The sequence below is a fragment of the Anomaloglossus baeobatrachus genome, chromosome 1 (assembly GCF_048569485.1).
Source record: "Anomaloglossus baeobatrachus isolate aAnoBae1 chromosome 1, aAnoBae1.hap1, whole genome shotgun sequence".
In the NCBI taxonomy this organism is placed as follows: domain Eukaryota; kingdom Metazoa; phylum Chordata; class Amphibia; order Anura; family Aromobatidae; genus Anomaloglossus; species Anomaloglossus baeobatrachus.
The window spans coordinates 2,803,313-2,823,679 of record NC_134353.1 but is presented as its reverse complement, the minus strand read 5'-3'; the positions used below and the strand labels follow the sequence as shown (position 1 = coordinate 2,823,679).

At 53.8% G+C, this 20,367-nt stretch overlaps 1 protein-coding gene across 2 annotated transcripts in view; it reads right to left on the bottom strand.

Moving 5' to 3' along the window:
- Positions 1-798: 798 nt before the first annotated feature.
- WDR54 (WD repeat domain 54) overlaps positions 799-20,367 on the bottom strand; it is a 67,461-nt gene continuing 47,892 nt past the window's right edge. The window contains exons 9-10 of one of the 2 annotated variants that reach the window (XM_075345496.1): positions 4,589-4,663; positions 984-4,515 (exon numbers count right to left, since the gene is read on the bottom strand). In XM_075345496.1, coding sequence (XP_075201611.1) covers positions 4,384-4,515; positions 4,589-4,663 — 207 coding nt within the window. In that variant the 3' untranslated portion in view covers positions 984-4,383. Of the gene's footprint in view, positions 4,516-4,588; positions 4,664-20,367 lie in introns of both variants that reach the window. The other variant, XM_075345505.1, reaches the window with a different exon arrangement.

Genomic DNA, 20,367 nt, shown 5'->3' with positions numbered 1-20,367 from the left:
TCACCATCACCAGTCTATTCCAGTGTAGACATCGTACAGACATCACCATCACCAGTCTATTCCAGTGTAGACATCGTACAGACACCACCACCAGTCTATTCCAGTATCACCATCGTACAGATACCACCACCACCAGTCTATTCCAGTATCACCATCGTACAGATACCACCACCACCAGTCTATTCCAGTATAGCCATCGTACAGACACCACCAACACCAGTCTATTCCAGTATAGCCATCGTACAGACACCACCACCAGTCTATTCCAGTGTAGACATCGTACAGACACCACCACCACCAGTCTATTCCAGTATAGCCATCGTACAGACACCACCAACACCAGTCTATTCCAGTATAGCCATCGTACAGACACCACCAACACCAGTCTATTTCAGTGTAGACATCGTACAGACACCACCACCACCAGTCTATTCCAGTATAGCCATCGTACAGACACCACCAACACCAGTCTATTCCAGTGTAGACATCGTACAGACACCACCACCACCAGTCTATTCCAGTATAGACATCGTACAGACACCACCACCAGTCTATTCCAGTATTATACAGACACCACCACCACCAGTCTATTCCAGTATAGCCATTGTACAGATACCACCACCACCAGTCTATTCCATTATAGCCATCGTACAGACACCACCACCACCACCACCACCAGTCTATTCCAGTATAGCCATCGTACAGACACCACCACCACCAGTCTATTCCACTATAGCCATCGTACAGACATCATCACCACCAGTCTATTCCAGTATAGCCATCGTACAGACACCACCACCACCAGTCTATTCCAGGATAGCCATCATACAGACACCACCACCACCAGTCTATTCCAGCATCGCCATCGTACAGACACCACCACCACCAGTCTACTCCAGTATAACCATCGTACAGACACCACCACCACCAGTCTATTTCAGTATAGCCATTGTACAGACACCACCACCACCAGTCTATTCCAGTATAGCCATCATACAGATACCACCACCACCAGTCTATTCCAGTATAGCCATCGTACAGACGCCACCACCACCAGTCTGTTCCAGTATAGCCATCGTACAGACACCACCACCACTAGTTTATTCCAGTATAGCCATCGTACAGACACCCACACCACCTATCTATTCCAGTATAGCCAACATACAGACACCACCACCACCACTCTATACCAGTATCACAACTATTCCTGTATTCACACCATGCAGATATCAGAGTTGCCTAAAAATGTTTGTGGTTTTTGCTTAAATATTCTTAGATGAAGCCACATTCAATCATTTTATATACAGCGTCAAGAAACATAACCATGAGATAGATCACATCCGATTCCGACCCTCACCATCTCACTGCAGCCAGGTCTGCCTACTCTAAATGCTAACCTTTTAAGATGGATCTTCAAAGCATCCCTAGCTTGTATGTTTCATGAGCGAGGTTCCTATGTAACTGTTCTCTTGATGGTGAGGGACTTCTTTGAAGTCCAGGTTTGTTCTTTATGAGGCTGTGTTTTCACTAGTGTACTCATTTTCTCTGACTACGTTACTGCTCTCTTGGTGGTGAGGGACTTTTTTGAAGTTTTGGTTTGTTCTTTGAGGTTGTATTCGCGCTCGTGGACTCATTTGCTTGGACTACGTTACTGCTCTCTTGGTGGTGAGGGACTTCTTTGAAGTTCAGGTTTGTTCTTTGAGGTTGTGTTTGCGCTTGTGGACTCATTTGCTCAGACTACGTTACTGCTCTCTTGGTGGTGAGGGACTTTTTTGAAGTTCAGGTTTGTTCTTGAGGTTGTGTTTGCACTCGTGGACTCATTTGCTCTGATTATGTTACTGTTCTCTTGGTGGTGAGGGACTTCTTTGAAGTCCAGGTTTGTTCTTTAAGAGATTGTGTTTGTGCTCATGGACTCATTTGCTCTGACTATGTTACTGCTCTCTTGGTGGTGAGGGACGTCTTTGAAGTCTAGGTTTGTTCTTGGAGGTTGTGTTTGCGCTCGTAGACTCATTTGCTCTGACTATGTTACTGCTCTCTTGGTGGTGAGGGACGTCTTTGAAGTCCAGGTTTGTTCTTGAGGTTGTGTTCGCACTCGTGGACTCATTTGCTCTGACTATGTTACTGCTCTCTTGGTGGTGAGGGACGACTTTGAAGTCTAGGTTTGTTCTTGGAGGTTGTGTTTGCGCTCGTACACTCATTTGCTCTGACTACGTTACTGTTCTCTTGGTGGTGAGGGACTTCTTCGAGGGCCAGGGGGGCTTGTTGTAGTGTGTGTACAGGTTTGGTCGTCTTTGTGGAAATGTCTTTCCTCTCTTTTTCCCGATCTTCTGAGCTGAGCTTTGGTGATCATGCATTGGTGAATATTGGACTTTACATTTTGGGTCATGGACTTTATTGTTATCTCATTGTAGTTTCCTATATAACGCTGGCCTATTCTGCAGCGCTGTACAAAGACCATTATAAGTCGCTGTCCCAATCGGGGTTCACAATCTAATGGCCCAGAAGCACCACACAACTGGGGGTAACAGAGTAATGATAGACACCGTGCAGAGGTGGTCCTTGTTCAGATTCGATCCCCGGACCCCAGACCCGACCACTAGAAAGAAGTTGTGCTGCCCGCAGAAGAGTATCTTAGAAAAAAAGCGCATGGTAATATTTTTTAACGTGACAAAATAAGTCCCGTAGTGGATGAAAGAGTCCTCCCAGCAGCGCAGAGTATGTCAGGAGATAGGACGTGTAGGTATCCTCTGAGGGAGGGGTGACAGTGGCACAGAGTGTTTCAGGAGACAGGGAGTGTCACGATGTGTGGAGGGGGATCAGTGTCACAGCTGGAGCAGCATTCAGTGTCACATGGCCGCTCTTCATGTTATTTCTGTGCCTCGGCCCGGAGTCTGTGAAGTATTTATAAACCTGTAATCCATCTGCTCTAGTAGAAGGCGGACGATCCACATACATAGTGCCGCCATATGAAGATGTATAGACGTGCCCAATACTGCAAAATGAGGCTCAGGAGCAGCACCGTGTGGTGGACAGGATACGTCTGGCATCGCCCCCCAACACTGGCGCCTGGGACAGGAACGTACACAGGGGGGGGCAGAGAATATTATGTATCTTCTATATTACACATATCCGGGGGCAGGAGGTGTGTACTCGGTACATCCACCTCTCCCCTATGTGTGCATGGTTATATGGGGGGTGGACAGGATACGTCTGACACCTCCCCCCCAACACTGGCGCCTGGGACAGGAACGTACACGGGGGGGGGGGTATGCGATGGCAAAGAATATTATGTATCCTCTATATTACACATATCCGGGGGAGGAGCTGGGTACTCGGTACATCCACCTCTCCCCTACGTGTGCATGGTTATATGGGGGGTGGACAGGATACGTCTGGCATCGCCCCCCAATACTGGCGCCTGGGACAGGAACGTACACGGGGGGGGGGGGGGGGCAGAGAATATTATGTATCCTCTATATTACACATATCCTGGGGCAGGAGCTGTGTACTCGGTACATCCACCTCTACCCTACGTGTGCATGGTTATATGGGGGGTGGACAGGATACGTCTGACATCGCCCCCCAACACTGGCGCCTGGGACAGGAACGTACACGGGGGGGCAGAGAATATTATGTATCCTCTATATTACACATATCTGGGGGCAGGGGGTGTGTACTCTGTACATCCACCCCTCCCCCAGGTGTATGCGGTTATATCGGGGGTGGTCAGGATATGTCCCGCGGCAGGAGCTGCGTACTCGGTACATACACCCCTCCCCCAGGTGTATGCGGTTATATCGGGGGTGGTCAGGATATGTCCCGCGGCAGGAGCTGTGTACTCGGTACATACACCCCTCCCCCAGGTGTGCGCGGTTATATCGGGGGTGGACAGGATACGTCCCACGGCAGGAGCTGGGTACTCTGTACATCCACCCCTCCTCCAGGTGTACGCGGTTATATCGGGGGTGGACAGGATACGTCCCACGGCAGGAGCTGGGTACTCGGTACATACACCCCTCCCCCAGGTGTATGCGGTTATATCGGGGGTGGACAGGATACGTCCCACGGCAGGAGCTGGGTACTCGGTACATACACCCCTCCCCCAGGTGTATGCGGTTATATCGGGGGTGGTCAGGATACGTCCCGCGGCAGGAACTGTGTACTCGGTACATCCACCCCTCCCCCAGGTGTACGCGGTTATATCGGGGGTGGTCAGGATACGACCCGCGGCAGGAGCTGTGTACTTGATACATCCACCCCTCCCCCAGGTGTACGCGGTTATATCGGGGGTGGTCAGGATACGTCCCGCGGCAGGAGCTGGGTACTCGGTACATCCACCCCTCCCCCAGGTGTACGCGGTTATATCGGCGGTGTACGGAGTCTCTACAGCTGCACATATCGGATGATCTCGTTCAGGTCATAGCCGGTCACAGCAAATGCGGATCCCTGGGGGTCACAGAATCGCGCCCCACAGATCTGGGTGTCTGTCACACACTCCGAGTGCCGGTGCTCCACCTGCGCAGAAGAAAATGCCAGAATTAATGGAGGAGAGAAATGTCCCCGACCCAAATACCACCCAACACCTCACCTCAATAACCCCGGACTCCTCACAGCGACTCAACTGCCAGATCTGCACGAAGGAGTCCTCCGCCCCCGAGAGGAGCTGCAACACATAGCAGCGCCAGCATCAGTGCAGGCAGATTATACACAGCAGCGCCAGCATCAGAGCAGGCAGATTATACACAGCAGCGCCAGCATCAGAGCAGGCAGCTTATACACAACAGCGCCAGCATCAGAGCAGGCAGATTATACACAGCAGCGCCAGCATCAGAGCAGGCAGATTATACACAGCAGCGCCAGCATCAGAGCGGGCAGATTATACACAGCAGCGCCAGCATCAGCACACGCAGATTATACACAACAGCGCCAGCATCAGAGCAAGCAGATTATACACAGCAGCGCCAGCATCAGAGCGGGCAGATTATACACAGCAGCGCCAGCATCAGAGCGGGCAGATTATACACAGCAGCGCCAGCATCAGCGCACGCAGATTATACACAACAGCGCCAGCATCAGAGCAAGCAGATTATACACAGCAGCGCCAGCATCAGAGCAGGCAGATTATACACAGCAGCGCCAGCATCAGAGCAGGCAGATTATACACACAGCAGCGCCAGCATCAGAGCAGGCACTCAGATTATACACAGCAGCGCCAGCATCAGCGCACGCATGCAGATTACCGTATACACAAATATGTATATACACTACTGTGAGCGACAGATATCAGGTATAGTGTGTATGTAAACACACCACTGTGAGCGGCACATATCAGGTATACTGTGTATATATACACAACTGTGAGCGGCACATATCAGGTATACTGTGTATATATACACCACTGTGAGCAGCAGATATCGGGTGTACTGTGTATATACACACACCACTGTGAGCGGCAGATATCGGGTATACTGTATATACACACACCACAGTGAGCAGCAGATATCAGGTCTGTATAATGTGTCCCTCCCCCGCTTTCGCTCATGGTGTAATAGTCTGCCTCTCCTTGACTGTCCTGTATGTACTACTGGTGGGGGATTGTTTGTTCTTCTCAGAATGGGACTTCTCCAATCCACAACTTGGTAAACAAGAAAGAGCCAGGACTTCTAAAGTCCATTCATGTATCAAGTGTCCAGGCGGAGTTGGACTTTTCTGCCCACCTAAGGGGCTGATCCCAGGAGAGAAGAACAATGAGACCCATGTTAGTTCAGTTAGTTGGATCTCGGCTGGAGAAGGACTAGGATCTATTGCTGAGGCTGGATCCTAGAGCCTGTGTATGGACTGTTACAGACTGGAGATTAGTGGCCACATGGGATTGTGTTTTGTTGTTCACCCTGTTGGACTCAAGGAACTCATATAAGGACCATTGCCATATTTTCCCTGGCGTTTGAATACCGGGCGGTGCCCCTGGATCTTTTGTTTGTTGTGGACTCCTTGTAGACTTTAAGGATTTATATTTATGTTTGGTGCTTTATCTTTGTGGTTCCAATAAAGCCCTTTGGATTGTTCTTTGGCCTGGCGTCCCTTACTGCTCTGCCGCATACCCCGTCACAAACTGGTTGGCAGTGGCGGGATCAGAGCAGAAAGAATGGAGGGCAATGGCCCATTAACATCTGGAATCAGAACCTCAGGATACAGGAACTGGACTGTGGGGAGCCTACAAACAAAGGCCCGTGAATTAGGAGTTGGCTACAAAGGACTCTCTAAGGAGCAACTAATTGAGGCATTGAAAAATGCTTGCCTGCAAGATGGCACCGAGGAAGGATTTCCACAGCAAGGGGAGGAAAGACGGGAGCTGGAGGTAAATACCCAAAAAAGTCAATGGGTTGTGTGGTATGAGGAGGAGATCGCACTGCTTGGAGATGAGGCCACCATAGAAGATAAGAGGGAGGCCATTTGCAGAGCTCAAGAGAGGGCAGCATTGCTGGAGAGGAGGCTTGCTGTGGAAGCACCTAGAGGCTCCAGACAGACTGTAACCACAGCACCAACTATGAAGGAATCCTCCAGAGTGTCCCGCAAGGACTTTAAGCCATTTAATGAAGCTGCAGACAACATTGTGGGCTTCTTCCAGGACTTTGAGCATCAGTGCCTGTCACAAACCACCGGGGGGGTCACTCAAAAATCCCCCGCGCTGGCTACCAGTACGTCACAATCGGGGGGTAACAAGTGGGGGTCACCCCTCCTTTATACCTCCCGACCGACAGACAGAGCACGTGACGCGCTCTCTAGCGCCCCTCTTATAGTCAGGCCAATTATGGAATTGCCCGACAATAAGCAAGGAGGCCGCTATACTACTTATGCCGATTATTGAAGGGTCCCCGGTGAGAGTAGGGTATATATTCCCCCGACCTCCGCGGGCGGAATATATAATATCTTCCCGAATCTCACTGGCCTCCCCACAATAATCCTTGGCACAACTCGCTGCCACCAACCGCTTCACGGTAACTATTAGCCGAACACACAGACGTGGGATTCAAGATCGAGATAACAGAACAGCCCAAGATTAATTATATAATTTAATCAGCCTAAAGCACACTAGAAACTACAATATATACAATAGGGAATCTACAGAATATACATATGTCAGAGTACAGTTACAGATAAAGCATGGTTTACAAACAGGTATGCAATTCAATCAGTTACCTTGTGCGTCTGGCCACAGGGGGGCGCTGTAGACCAGGTTTCCAGGAACTCCCACAGATGTTTCCTACACGTGACCCCCAGCGAAAGAACACTGGAAAATGGCCGAAGTAGGGTTATCAACCTGGGCAAATCCAGGTCCCCTCCTACCTTAGTGACCTCAGAGGGAGCACTGCTCCACCCCTGGCTGGAGTTATGGACAATCCACAACATGGAATATGGGCCATAACTTTGCCTGGGAGCGTCGTAGGCGGACGCCAATGCTCTCATTGTGACAGTTATGAATTTAGCTACAGAACGAGGGGACTCATGACCTGTCTGCCAGTTCCCCATTGGCTGATATCACGCCTGGGGCATTTCCCAATGTCCTGCTCCCATAAAAAGGGTGTGCCGGCATCGTCCGCATGCGGAGACACCATTTTTATGGTTGCCATATTTATCGGAAATATGGCTTGCGAGATATGAACCATTTTTTACTGGAGTCGTTCTGTCTGGCTACTTCCAGAGCCTTGCTAATTAGATACAACTCTTGTTACAGGGTGACGGCAGGGAGTCATCCTGTGTCCATTGTTCCCACATCACCTCATCTCCATATCACAGGACATGGCCATGGAGGTGTAAGTGGAACACTGAGAACAAGAAGGGAGGGGGCACTGCCAGGGAGTGATGAGGGATTATGACTGGAGTCATAATTCATCTTCATATCCCGGGATTTGCCTCACACCTCCCCCCTTTTGAGGGCGCTAGGGGGCAGCACACTCCGGTGTTCCCCCGTGCGCCCGTCCGCGACCTCTCCTTGTCGGGACAGCCCGTCTGCGTTACCGTGGTCACGGCCCCTTTTGTGGCGAATGGTGAAGTTGTATTGCTGGAGCGCAAGGCTCCATCGCAACAATCGCCCATTCGTCCCAGAGACGGTGTGCAACCAGCTGAGGGGATTGTGGTCCGTCTCCACGATGAAGTGGCGCCCGTATAGATAGGGTTGCAGACGCTGCAGGGCCCACACTATGGCCAGGCACTCCTTCTCCATCGTGGAATAGGCAACTTCCCTTGGTAACAGCTTCCTGCTCAGGTACAAGACTGGGTGCTCTTGGCTCGCAGAGTCCACCTGGCTGAGCACCGCACCGAGGCCGAAGTCACTGGCGTCGGTCTGTACTACAAACGGCCGCGTGAAGTCGGCTGCCTGTAGCACGGGCGGGCTGGACAGGGCGTCCTTTAGGGCCCGGAAGGCTGTGTCGCAGTCCATTGTCCAATCGACTGCAGAGGGCAGCTTCTTCTTGGTGAGGTCCGTCAAGGGCTTTGCCAGGCTACTATAGCATGGAACAAACCTCCTATAGTACCCAGCGGTCCCCAAGAAGGACATCACCTGCTTCTTGGTCCTGGGGGTGGGCCAGGATGCGATGGCTTCCACTTTCTCAGGCTCGGGCTTCAGTGTTCTCCCACCTACCCGGTGACCGAGGTACTGGACCTCGCTCATGGCCAGCTGACACTTTCCCGGCTTGATGGTCAAACCTGCCCGGTGGATCCGCCTGAGCACCTGTGCTAGATGCTCTAGGTGGTCCTCCCAGGTGGGACTGAAGACGGCAATGTCATCCAGGTACGCGGCCGCGTACCCTTCAAGTCCCTTGAGCAGGGTGTTGACCATCCGCTGGAAAGTGGCAGGGGCATTCCTCATCCCGAATGGCATCACCGTGGACTCGTACAGTCCAAATGGGGTAATAAAGGCAGAGCGTTCCCTGGCCTTGCGAGTCAGGGGGATCTGCCAATATCCCCGGCTCAGATCCATGATGGTCAGGTACTGAGCCCCGGCCAACTGATCGAGCAGGTCATCGATGCGTGGCATTGGGTACGCATCGGCGACCGTGACCGCATTGAGCCCCCTGTAGTCCACGCAGAACCGAGTGGTTCGGTCCTTCTTAGGGACGAGGACTACAGGCGAGGCCCAAGCGCTGTTGGATGCCTGGATCACCCCCAGCTTCAGCATCTCGTCAATCTCCTGGCGCATGTGTTGCTGCACCTCCAGGGAGACCCGATATGCTGAACGCCGGATCGGGGGATGATCCCCAGTGTCCACGTGATGGACAGCCAAGTCAGTCCTTCCGGGCTGGTTGGTAAACAACCCCCGGAAGGGGTGTAGGGTGGCCCACAGCTGGGACCGTTGGTCCTCCAAGAGCTGGTGGCCAACCTCCACATCCTCAATGGATCCGCCTGCCCTAACCTGGGCTAGCATATCCAAGAGGGTTTCCGCTTCTCCCTCCTCGGGCAGGTTGCACACGGGGAGCGCACATGCCTCCCGCTCATGATGTGCCTTCATCATGTTCACATGGAAGGGCTTCCGCCTTCCACGGGCAGGGTCCAGGGTGACCAGGTACGTTACAGGGTTGAGCTGCTGGTACACGAGGTATGGGCCTTCCCAGGCTGCCTGAAGCTTGTCCTGTGGTACGGGGACCAGTACCCACACCTTTTGACCCACTTGGTAGGTCCTCTCACAAGCGTTCTGGTCGTACCAACGCTTCTGATCGGCCTGGGCTTGAGCCATATTGTCGTGTACCAGTTGCGTCAAGGCCTGCATTTTGTCCCGGAAGCGCATGACATACTCGATAACCGACACTCCAGGGGTGGCCAAATCCCCTTCCCAAGCCTCTTTCACCAGAGCCAGGGGGCCCCGCACACGTCGCCCGTACAGGAGCTCAAACGGTGAGAATCCTGTTGAGGCCTGTGGAACCTCCCGGTAAGCAAATAACAGGTGTGGGAGATACCGCTCCCAGTCACGCCCATGGGAGTCGACCAACATCTTAAGCATCTGCTTTAAGGTGCCATTGAACCGCTCGCACAGGCCATTAGTCTGTGGATGGTACGGGCTGGCCACCAGATGTCGCACCTGGACTTGCTTACAGAGGGCCTCCATCAGCTGGGACATGAATTGGGTCCCCCGGTCAGTGAGCATTTCCTGGGGAAAACCCACTCGGGAGAAAATCTCCAGCAATGCGGTGGCCACCTTGTCAGCCCGAATGGACGACAAGGCCACTGCTTCCGGGTACCGGGTGGCATAGTCCACTACCGTCAGTATGAAGCGTTTCCCGGAGCTGCTGGGGATGGCCAGCGGGCCGACCAGATCCACAGCCACCCTCCTGAAAGGCTCATCGATGATTGGCAGAGATACCAGTGGGGCTTTGGGGTGTGGCCCCGCCTTCCCCACTCTCTGACAGGTTTCACACGAACGGCAGTAGGCAGCCACATCGGCCCCCATTTTTGGCCAGTAGAAATGCTGGTTTAACCTGGCCTTGGTCTTAGCGATCCCTAGGTGTCCGGCCATCGGAATCTCATGTGCGATCCGCAACAACTCCGTCCGGAACGGATAGGGTACCACCAACTGTCGGTCCCTGGGCCACGCCTCCGGTGAACCCTGCTGGACCGTGGCCCGGTACAGCCGTCCTTGGTCCCAGACCACTCGCTCCGGGTCCGAGTCCGAGGGAGGCTGTGCCGCCTGCTCCTTAAGAGCTTTCAGGCTGTCGTCAGCTTCTAACGCTGCCTGAAACCCCTGACTAGATGTGGCCAGAATCGACGAGACTGTCACATCTTCAGTCAGTACCCCGGGACCTGTGTCCTGGCCTCCACCTGACTCGGCTGCCACTTGGTCAGAAGGGGAAGAGCTATCGGACCTCCGGGAGGCCCCTTGGCTTCCAGCACTCCCACTGCGGGTGACAGCGGCCACAGCCGCTGCGACCGTGGGTCGTGCCTGCTCCTCCTCCGTTCCTGACCAAGTCGCCGGTTCAGGCAGACCTACCTGGCTTCCTGACACCCCGGTTGTGGGGGAACCATGCACCGAGATCTTACCTGGGAGCACTTCCGCTCCTGGACCGGCCCCAATCTCACCTGCCTGTTCCCCTCCTGCAGCAACAGAACCCCGCTGTGAAATCTCTGGGGACCCCACATTTGCTGTGGTAGCCCCCACCCCACACACTGGTCCTCCCCCTGCAGCACCCTGCTCTCTGCTTATCCCTTCAGAGGGCAACAGATCCCAGCTCACAGGCTGATTACTTGTAGAGGCATTGTCACACCTTTCTCTGACCCCCTCCCCTGTCACAGCTGCAGCTGAGTGTGTGTCTATGGTGTCTATGCAAGCAGAAATATCAGAGTTCACTCCCTCCTCCCTTACATCATTCATAGATAACACATTAACATTGTCCGGAGGCATGTCAGTACTGGCTGAAGGTTCAGCCCTTGGTTGGGGCCCAAACTGGGAGGTTATCTGCCCCAAATCTGTCCCAAGTAGCACGTTTGCAGGGATCCGATCAGTTACCCCCACCTCCCTCACCCCTCGCCCTGCGCCCCAGTCCACATAAATGTCAGCAACAGGCAGCGCCGGGTCAGTGCCTCCAATCCCGGAGACAGCGAGGGTTTTTCCAGGGATCAAGTCTTGGGGGGACACCATCTCAGGCCGCACCAGAGTCACCTCCGAGGCGCTGTCTCGCAGTCCTATGGTCACAGACCGGCCGACGGTGACAGGTTGGAAGCTGTCCAGGGACCTACCACCACCCCCACCCACACAATACACCTTGGGCGGCCCTTGGGACGGGGACGGAGCCGGGGCCTTGGGACGCTGAGGGCACATGGCCTTGAAGTGTCCAGGTAGGTTGCACTGGTGGCACCGTCTTGGCTCTGCCACGGGCCTGGAGAGGGGAGTTGAGGGGGACACCCCCTGCAGTCTAGGGGCAGGTGGGGCAGTCGTAGAATTCATCTTACCCCCTCTCCAGGTGCTGCTGGTGGCTGCTCTCCTGGCCTCAGGAGCACGATTGTTGGTGTAGTCATCGGCCAGGGCAGCTGTAGCCGTGGACCCCTTTGGCTTCTGGTCTCGGATGAACTGGCGGAGATCCTCAGGGCAGTTCCACAAGAGTTGCTCCGTGATGAACAAGTCCAGGATCTCCGGTCCGGTGGAAAGCTGCAGGCCTTGGGTCCAGTGGTCGGCAGCTCGGGCAAGTGCCCGCCGGTGGTCAGCCCAGGAGTCCTTTGGTCCCTTCTGTAGGCTCCGGAACTTCTTGCGGTAGGACTCTGGAGTGAGGTTGTACTGTTGGATCAGGGCCCGCTTGATGGTGTCGTAGCCCTGATCTGCCTCAGCAGGCAAGTCCCCAAGGATATCCAGGGCCTTACCCCTTAAACGGGGGGTCAGGTATTTGGCCCACTGGTCCTTGTCCAGATGGTGCTGCAAGCAAGTCCGTTCAAAAGCAGTCAAGAAAGAGTCCAAGTCTCCATCCTTCTCCAGCACTGGGAAGTCCTCAACACGGACCTTTGGAAGTTTGGTGTCTCGAAGGTCACATGTGGCTGATGAGGGCCGGAGCTGAGCTAGCTGCAGCTGGTAGTCACGGTCTGCCTGTCGCTCTCGCTCTTCACGCGCTGCCTGCCGCTCTCGCTCCGCAGCCTCACGCTCTGCGTGCCGCTCCGCAGCCTCAGCGTCACGCGCTGCCTGCCGCTCTGCCCTGCGCTCTGCCAGGAGTTCCTTGTAGCCCTTCTGGTCTCCAGCCTGGAGAAGGGCCATAGCCATTTGAAGAAGGCTATCCGAGCCTCCCAGGCTCGGTGGAATGGCACGTGGTGATCTGCGGCACGCTGCAGAGCTAGGCGATTCACTGTCCCTTTCAGAGCGGAGGGCTGGCATCTGGCTCGTTGAGGAACCTTGGGTGAGCTCCTCCTCATCTTGTCCAGCAGTGCCAGGTTGCGCAATGTCCTCGGCAGAACGGTTTTCTGGCGTCGAGCTCCTGGAGGACTCGTGGGCAACCTCCTCATTGCTGTCCACAGCACCGTCCTCCCTCTCTTCGGCTCCTGCCTTAGCATTGGCCAGTTGCATAGCTCTGCTCCTGGTGCCATCAGCCATTCTTGCAGACTTTTGGTCACTGACACAGAACTGACACCTGATGCCTCCACACACCTTACAGTATCTGCACTCTGACACTCTAGTGTTGAGCTAGTCTGAAGACCCCAGCAGCCACAGCTGCTGCAGGCAGTCTTTAGTGTCTGGGAGTATGGGTCTCACACTCACACACACTATTATCTCGATCCCACCGCTATGCCACCAATATGTCACAAACCACCGGGGGGGTCACTCAAAAATCCCCCGCGCTGGCTACCAGTACGTCACAATCGGGGGGTAACAAGTGGGGGTCACCCCTCCTTTATACCTCCCGACCGACAGACAGAGCACGTGACGCGCTCTCTAGCGCCCCTCTTATAGTCAGGCCAATTATGGAATTGCCCGACAATAAGCAAGGAGGCCGCTATACTACTTATGCCGATTATTGAAGGGTCCCCGGTGAGAGTAGGGTATATATTCCCCCGACCTCCGCGGGCGGAATATATAATATCTTCCCGAATCTCACTGGCCTCCCCACAATAATCCTTGGCACAACTCGCTGCCACCAACCGCTTCACGGTAACTATTAGCCGAACACACAGACGTGGGATTCAAGATCGAGATAACAGAACAGCCCAAGATTAATTATATAATTTAATCAGCCTAAAGCACACTAGAAACTACAATATATACAATAGGGAATCTACAGAATATACATATGTCAGAGTACAGTTACAGATAAAGCATGGTTTACAAACAGGTATGCAATTCAATCAGTTACCTTGTGCGTCTGGCCACAGGGGGGCGCTGTAGACCAGGTTTCCAGGAACTCCCACAGATGTTTCCTACACGTGACCCCCAGCGAAAGAACACTGGAAAATGGCCGAAGTAGGGTTATCAACCTGGGCAAATCCAGGTCCCCTCCTACCTTAGTGACCTCAGAGGGAGCACTGCTCCACCCCTGGCTGGAGTTATGGACAATCCACAACATGGAATATGGGCCATAACTTTGCCTGGGAGCGTCGTAGGCGGACGCCAATGCTCTCATTGTGACAGTTATGAATTTAGCTACAGAACGAGGGGACTCATGACCTGTCTGCCAGTTCCCCATTGGCTGATATCACGCCTGGGGCATTTCCCAATGTCCTGCTCCCATAAAAAGGGTGTGCCGGCATCGTCCGCATGCGGAGACACCATTTTTATGGTTGCCATATTTATCGGAAATATGGCTTGCGAGATATGAACCATTTTTTACTGGAGTCGTTCTGTCTGGCTACTTCCAGAGCCTTGCTAATTAGATACAACTCTTGTTACAGGGTGACGGCAGGGAGTCATCCTGTGTCCATTGTTCCCACATCACCTCATCTCCATATCACAGGACATGGCCATGGAGGTGTAAGTGGAACACTGAGAACAAGAAGGGAGGGGGCACTGCCAGGGAGTGATGAGGGATTATGACTGGAGTCATAATTCATCTTCATATCCCGGGATTTGCCTCACAGTGCCGAATAATGGAAGTCCCAGAAAGAGAGCGAGTCAAACATCTGGTGGGTCTCTTGGAGGGTGGAGCTGCCGACGCCTATAGAGCTATGGACCCTCAGTGGAATTGTGAGTATGGGGAGATAAAGAAGGGAATTTTGTTACTTACCGTAAATTCCTTTTCTTCTAGCTCTTATTGGGAGACCCAGACGATTGGGGTATAGCTACTGCCCTCCGGAGGCCACACAAAGCACTACACTAAAAAGTGCAAGGCCCCTCCCCTTCTGGCTATACCCCCCCGTGGTATCACGGGTTCTCCAGTTTTAGTGCCAAAGCAAGAAGGAGGAAGCCAATAACTGGTTTAAACAAATTAACTCCGAATAACGTCGGAGAACTGAAAAACCGTTCAACATGAACAACATGTGTACCCGCAAACAACCAAGAAATCCCGAAGGACAACAGGGCGGGTGCTGGGTCTCCCAATAAGAGCTAGAAGAAAAGGAATTTACGGTAAGTAACAAAATTCCCTTCTTCTTCAGCGCTCTATTGGGAGACCCAGACGATTGGGACGTCCAAAAGCTGTCCCTGGGTGGGTAAAGAGATACCTCATGTTATAGCTGCAAAACAGCCCTCCCCTACGGGGATGTCACTGCCGCCTGCAGGACTCTTCTACCTAAGCTGGCATCCGCCGAAGCATAGGTATGCACCTGATAATGTTTGGTGAAAGTGTGCAGACTCGACCAGGTAGCTGCCTGGCACACCTGTTGAGCCGAAGCCTGGTGTCGTAGCGCCCAGGACGCACCCACGGCTCTGGTTGAATGGGCTTTCAGCCCTGAAAGAACCGGAAGCCCTGCAGAACGGTAGGCTTCCAGAATTGGTTCTTTGATCCATCGAGCCAGGGTGGCTTTAGAAGCCTGCAACCTCTTGCGCGTACCAGCGACAAGGGCATCGGAACGGCGTATGGGCGCCGTGCGGGAAATGTAGATTCTGAGTGCTCTCACCAGATCTAGCAAACGTAAACATTCTCATACCGGTGAACCGGATGAGTGCAAAAGGACGGTAAGGAGATATCCTGATTAAGATGAAACGAGGATACGACCTTAGGGAGAAACTCCGGAATGATGCGCAGCACTACCTTGTCCTGGTGAAACACCAGGAAGGGAGCCTTGGATGACAGAGCTGCCAGCTCAGACACTCGCCGAAGCGATGTGATCGCAACGAGAAACGCCACCTTCTGTGACAGGCGAGAAAAGGAAACTTCCTTCAGAGGCTCGAAAGGCGGCTTCTGGAGAGGAACTAGAACCCTGTTCAGATCCCATGGATCTAACGGCCGCTTGTACGGGGGTACGATATGACAAACCCCCTGCGGGAACGTGCGCACCTTAGAAAGACGTGCTAGACGCTTCTGAAAAAACACGGATAGTGCTGAGACTTGCCCTTTGAGGGAGTCTAGCGACAAGCCCTTTTCTAACTCCTATTGTAGGAAGGAAAGAAAAGTAGGCAATGCAAATGGCCAGGGAGACACTCCCTGAGTAGAGCACCAGATTAAGAAAATCTTCCACGTTCTGTGGTAGATCTTAGCAGACGTGGGCTTCCTAGCCTGTCTCATGGTGGCAACGACCCCTTGGGATAATCCTGAAGACGCTAGGATCCAGGACACAAAGGCCACACAGTCAGGTTCAGGGCCGCAGAATTCCGATGGAGAAAACGGCCCTTGAGACAGTAAGTCTGGTCGGTCTGGTAGTGACCCCGGTCGGCCGACCGTGAGCTGCCACAGATCCGGGTACCACGATCTCCTCGGCCAGTCTGGTGCGACGAGTATGACGCGGCTGCAATCGGATCTGATTTTTGCGCAGTACTCTGGGCAAGAGTGCCAGAGGTGGAAACACATATGTGAGCCGGAACTGCGACCAATCTTGCACTAAGGCGTCTGCCGCCAGAGCTCTGTGATCGCGCGATCGTGCCATAAATGCCGGGACCTTGTTGGTGTGCCGAGACGCCATTAGGTCGACGTCCGGCACCCCCCAGCGGCAACAGATTTCCTGAAACACGTCCGGGTGAAGGGACCATTCCCCCGCGTCCATGCCCTGGCGACTGAGGAAGTCTGCTTCCCAGTTTTCTACGCCCGGGATGTGAACTGCGGATATGGTGGATGCTGTGTCCTCCACCCACATGAGGATTCGCCGGACTTCCTGGAAGGCTGCTGACTGCGTGTCCCTCCTTGGTGGTTGATGTATGCCACCGCTGTGGAGATGTCCGACTGGATTCGGATCTGCTCTCTTTCTAGCCACTTCTGGAAAGCTAATTGGGTAAGATACCCTGCCCCGATTTCCAGAACATCGATCTGAAGGGTGGACTCCTGCTGAGTCCACGTCCCCTAAGCCATGTGGCGGAGACAAACTGCTCCCCACCCTGACAGACTCGTATCTGTCGTGACCACTGCCCAGGATGGGGGCTATGACAATGAGGTGGGAATAAGCCACTATTGCAGAGAGTCCTCGGCCGTCAGGGAAAGGGAGACTTCCCGTCCAGGGAGGTTGACTGCCCATCCCATTGGCGGAGAATGTCCCATTGCCGTTGGCGCAGATGAAACTGCGCAAAGAGAACTGCCTCGATGGCTGCCACCATCTTCCTTAGGAAGTGCATGAGGCGCCTTAAGGGGTGCGACTGGCCTTGAAGGAGAGACTGCACCTCTGTCTGCAGTGAACACTGCTGGTTCAGCGGAAGCTTCACTATGGCTGATAGAGTATGAAACTCCATGCCGAGATACGTTAGTGATTGAGTCGGAGACAGATTTGACCTTGCCAAATTGATGATCCACCCGAAAGTCTGGAGAGTCTCCAGCGTAACATTCAGGCTGCGTTGGCATGCCTCGAGGGAGGGTGCTTTGACGAGAAGATCGTCCAAGTACGGGATCACCGGGTGTCCCTGAGAGTGCAAGACTGCTACCACTGCTGCCATGACCTTGGTGAACACCCGTGGGGCTGTCGCCAGACTGAATGGCAGAGCTACGAACTGAAGATGTTCGTCTCCTATCACAAAACGTAGAAAACGTTGGTGCTCCGTAGCAATTGGCACGTGGAGATAGGCATCTTTGATGTCTGTTGAGGCAAGGAAGTCTCCTCGAGACATTGAAGCAATGACGGATCGGAGGGATCCCATCCGGAACCGCCTGGCGTTCGCATGCTCGTTGAGCAGTTTCAGGACCAGAACAGGACGGAAGGAACCGTCCATTTTTGGAGCCACAAAGAGATTGGAGTACAAACCCTCGCCCTCGTTCCTGAGGGGGGACAGGGATCACCACTCCTTCTGCTCTTAGAGCGTCCACCGCCTGCAGCAGGGCATCTGCTCGGTGGAGAGGTGGGGCCGTTCTGAAGAATGGAGTCGGAGGACGAGAACAGAACACTGTCCTGTGCACGTGAGCACAATGTCCGTCACCCACCGGTCTGTGACCTGTGGCAGCTAAATGTCGCCAAAGGCGGGGGAGTCTGCCATCAACCGCGGATGCGGAGAGAGAGAGAGCTGAGAGTCCTGAGGAGACCGCCTTGGTAGCGGTTCCTCCGACTGCCTTCCTTGGGCGAGATTGAGCCCGGCCGGAATCTGAGCCCGTATGAGGTTTTGTAGCCCTTTTGCACGAGGACAATTGGGACCTGCCGGAGCTTGGGAAGGACCGAAACCTCGACTGTACTTTTAGGACAGTATTAACAGGGTAAGTCGCAGTGCAGACATTGCGGGCAAGAACAGCTGAAAAGGTTAGGTTGCCAATACGGCTGTGGATGCCGGAGCAACCGACACGCCGATAGCCTCCTAGACAGATTTCAACCAGAGTCCATCTGTCTGTGAATGGCATCTTTAAGTGAAGCCCCATCTCCAGTGCAACTATGGCTCTATATGCAAGCCTGGAGATTGGAGAATCCACCTTTGGACCCTGGGTCCAGCGCTGACCACGTCAGGGGAAAAGGGATAACGTGTATCCTAAAAAAACGTTTGGAGAAGACGCTTATCTGGTAAGCGTGGTGTTCCTGGACTGCTTCTCTGAAGTCAGCGTGGCCAGAAAAATACTCAATATCTGCGTGAGATACTGAAAAGGAACTTCTCCTGTTCGTCTCCTATCTCCACTGGGGGAGCTGAGGGAGAAAGATCCAACCTTCCATTGATGGACGGTATAGGATCATTCCGTATGGCGTTACCACCCGGTGTATCCGGATTGAGAGCAATGTCAGTATCAAAGCCCTGAAGAGCTGCCCTTTTGGTCAAGAAGATTGCCCATGGGTGCAAGTCTCTATATTATGACTACTCCGTCCCTGTCCATGGACAGGGTTGACAGGAGGTTTCTTTGGCCACAACTAGTAGAGCCCCGGCAGACGAAGTGCTAGAGACCCCGGCAGACGACGTGCTACAGGGGAGCATGCACACAATGGGACGGTGTCATGAACAGCATCCCATGTAGTAAAAACAGCACTGAAATCTGTGTTGCTTTTTTGCCGCTGCCGACTAGCTATCTAGAAGTATATAGCCAAGATTGGTGACCGTACATTGCAATGTATAGCATACAGGCATAAAGTACAAAAGACCACTGCAGCACAAGCAATACAAGCAGCATAGAAGCCTGTGCCCTGGCACCCCTGCTCTTCTGCTGCTGCATACTAGTCATCTAGGGGAATATAGCCCAGAAGAGTGACCCTACAGTGCAATGTATAGCATACAAGCACAAGTACAAATGAGCACTGCAGCACATGCAAAACAAGCAGCATAGAAGCCTGTGCCCTGGCACCCCAGCTCTTCTGCTGCTGTAGACTAGTCATCTAGGGGAATATGGCCCAGAAGAGTGACCATACAGTGCAATGTATAGCATACAAGCACAAGTACAAATGCACACTGCAGCCCATGCAATACAAGCAGCATAGAAAAAAACCTGTGCCCCAGCACCCTTGGTTTTCTGCTGCTGTAGTCTAGCCATTCCAGGAGAATATAGCTAAGACTAGCGACTGTATGCTGCTGATGTGTCGCTCCCCAAGCGGGCATATAGCGACCTATGCAGTAAAAAACAACACATGTACACACTGCAGTTATATCGTGGTCAGCACTATGTGTGCCTCTTACCGCCCGCCTATAAGCGGGTGTATGATCGCCACCGTCCTGCCTTGGTGCCGAAAGTCCGAGCTCGGACTGCAGTAATGGCTGCCGGCTTCTTCCCCAGCTCGTGTGAGGAGGGGCGGGCCGTGGGCGTGCCCCCAAGGCAGAGCGGGAATCCGGCGTCCGACAGTGTGCAGTGAGAGGGCTGGAGCATGTAAAAAGGCTCCAGCCCTCGGCGCTGCTGATTGCTCAGCGTCTGTCCCCTTCCCTGAGTGACAGGGAGGGGGCGGGAACGAAGCGGCACTAGGCCGCAGAAGCCGGGGACTGGATTTATAAGCGCCGCCGCCGTAAAAGCGCGGTCGGCGCCCAGTCCCCGGCGAACTACAAGTCCCAGCCGCGCCGCCGCTCCCGGAGCGTCCGGCGCGGTAGTTCCCAAAACACAAAGTCACTCAGCAAAGCTGCAGTGACTGTAACCCTTTACTGTCCCCGGCGCACTAGCACACCCAGCAAGTCTGGAGTGTGCTGTGCCTGTGTGTACGGGGACACAGAGTACCTGTAATGGTGCAGGGCCATGTCCCTGAACGGTACTCCAGCTCCGTATCCAGCAGGTTCAAATGGGTCTGTGGATGGAGCCCGGCGTCAGAGCTTTGAGGCCGGCAGGATCCCACTTCCTCAGAGCCCCTCAGGGGGATGTGGAAGGAAAGCAGCATGTGGGCTCCAGCCTCCGTACCAGCAATAGGTACCTCAACCTTACAACACCATCCACGGGTGAG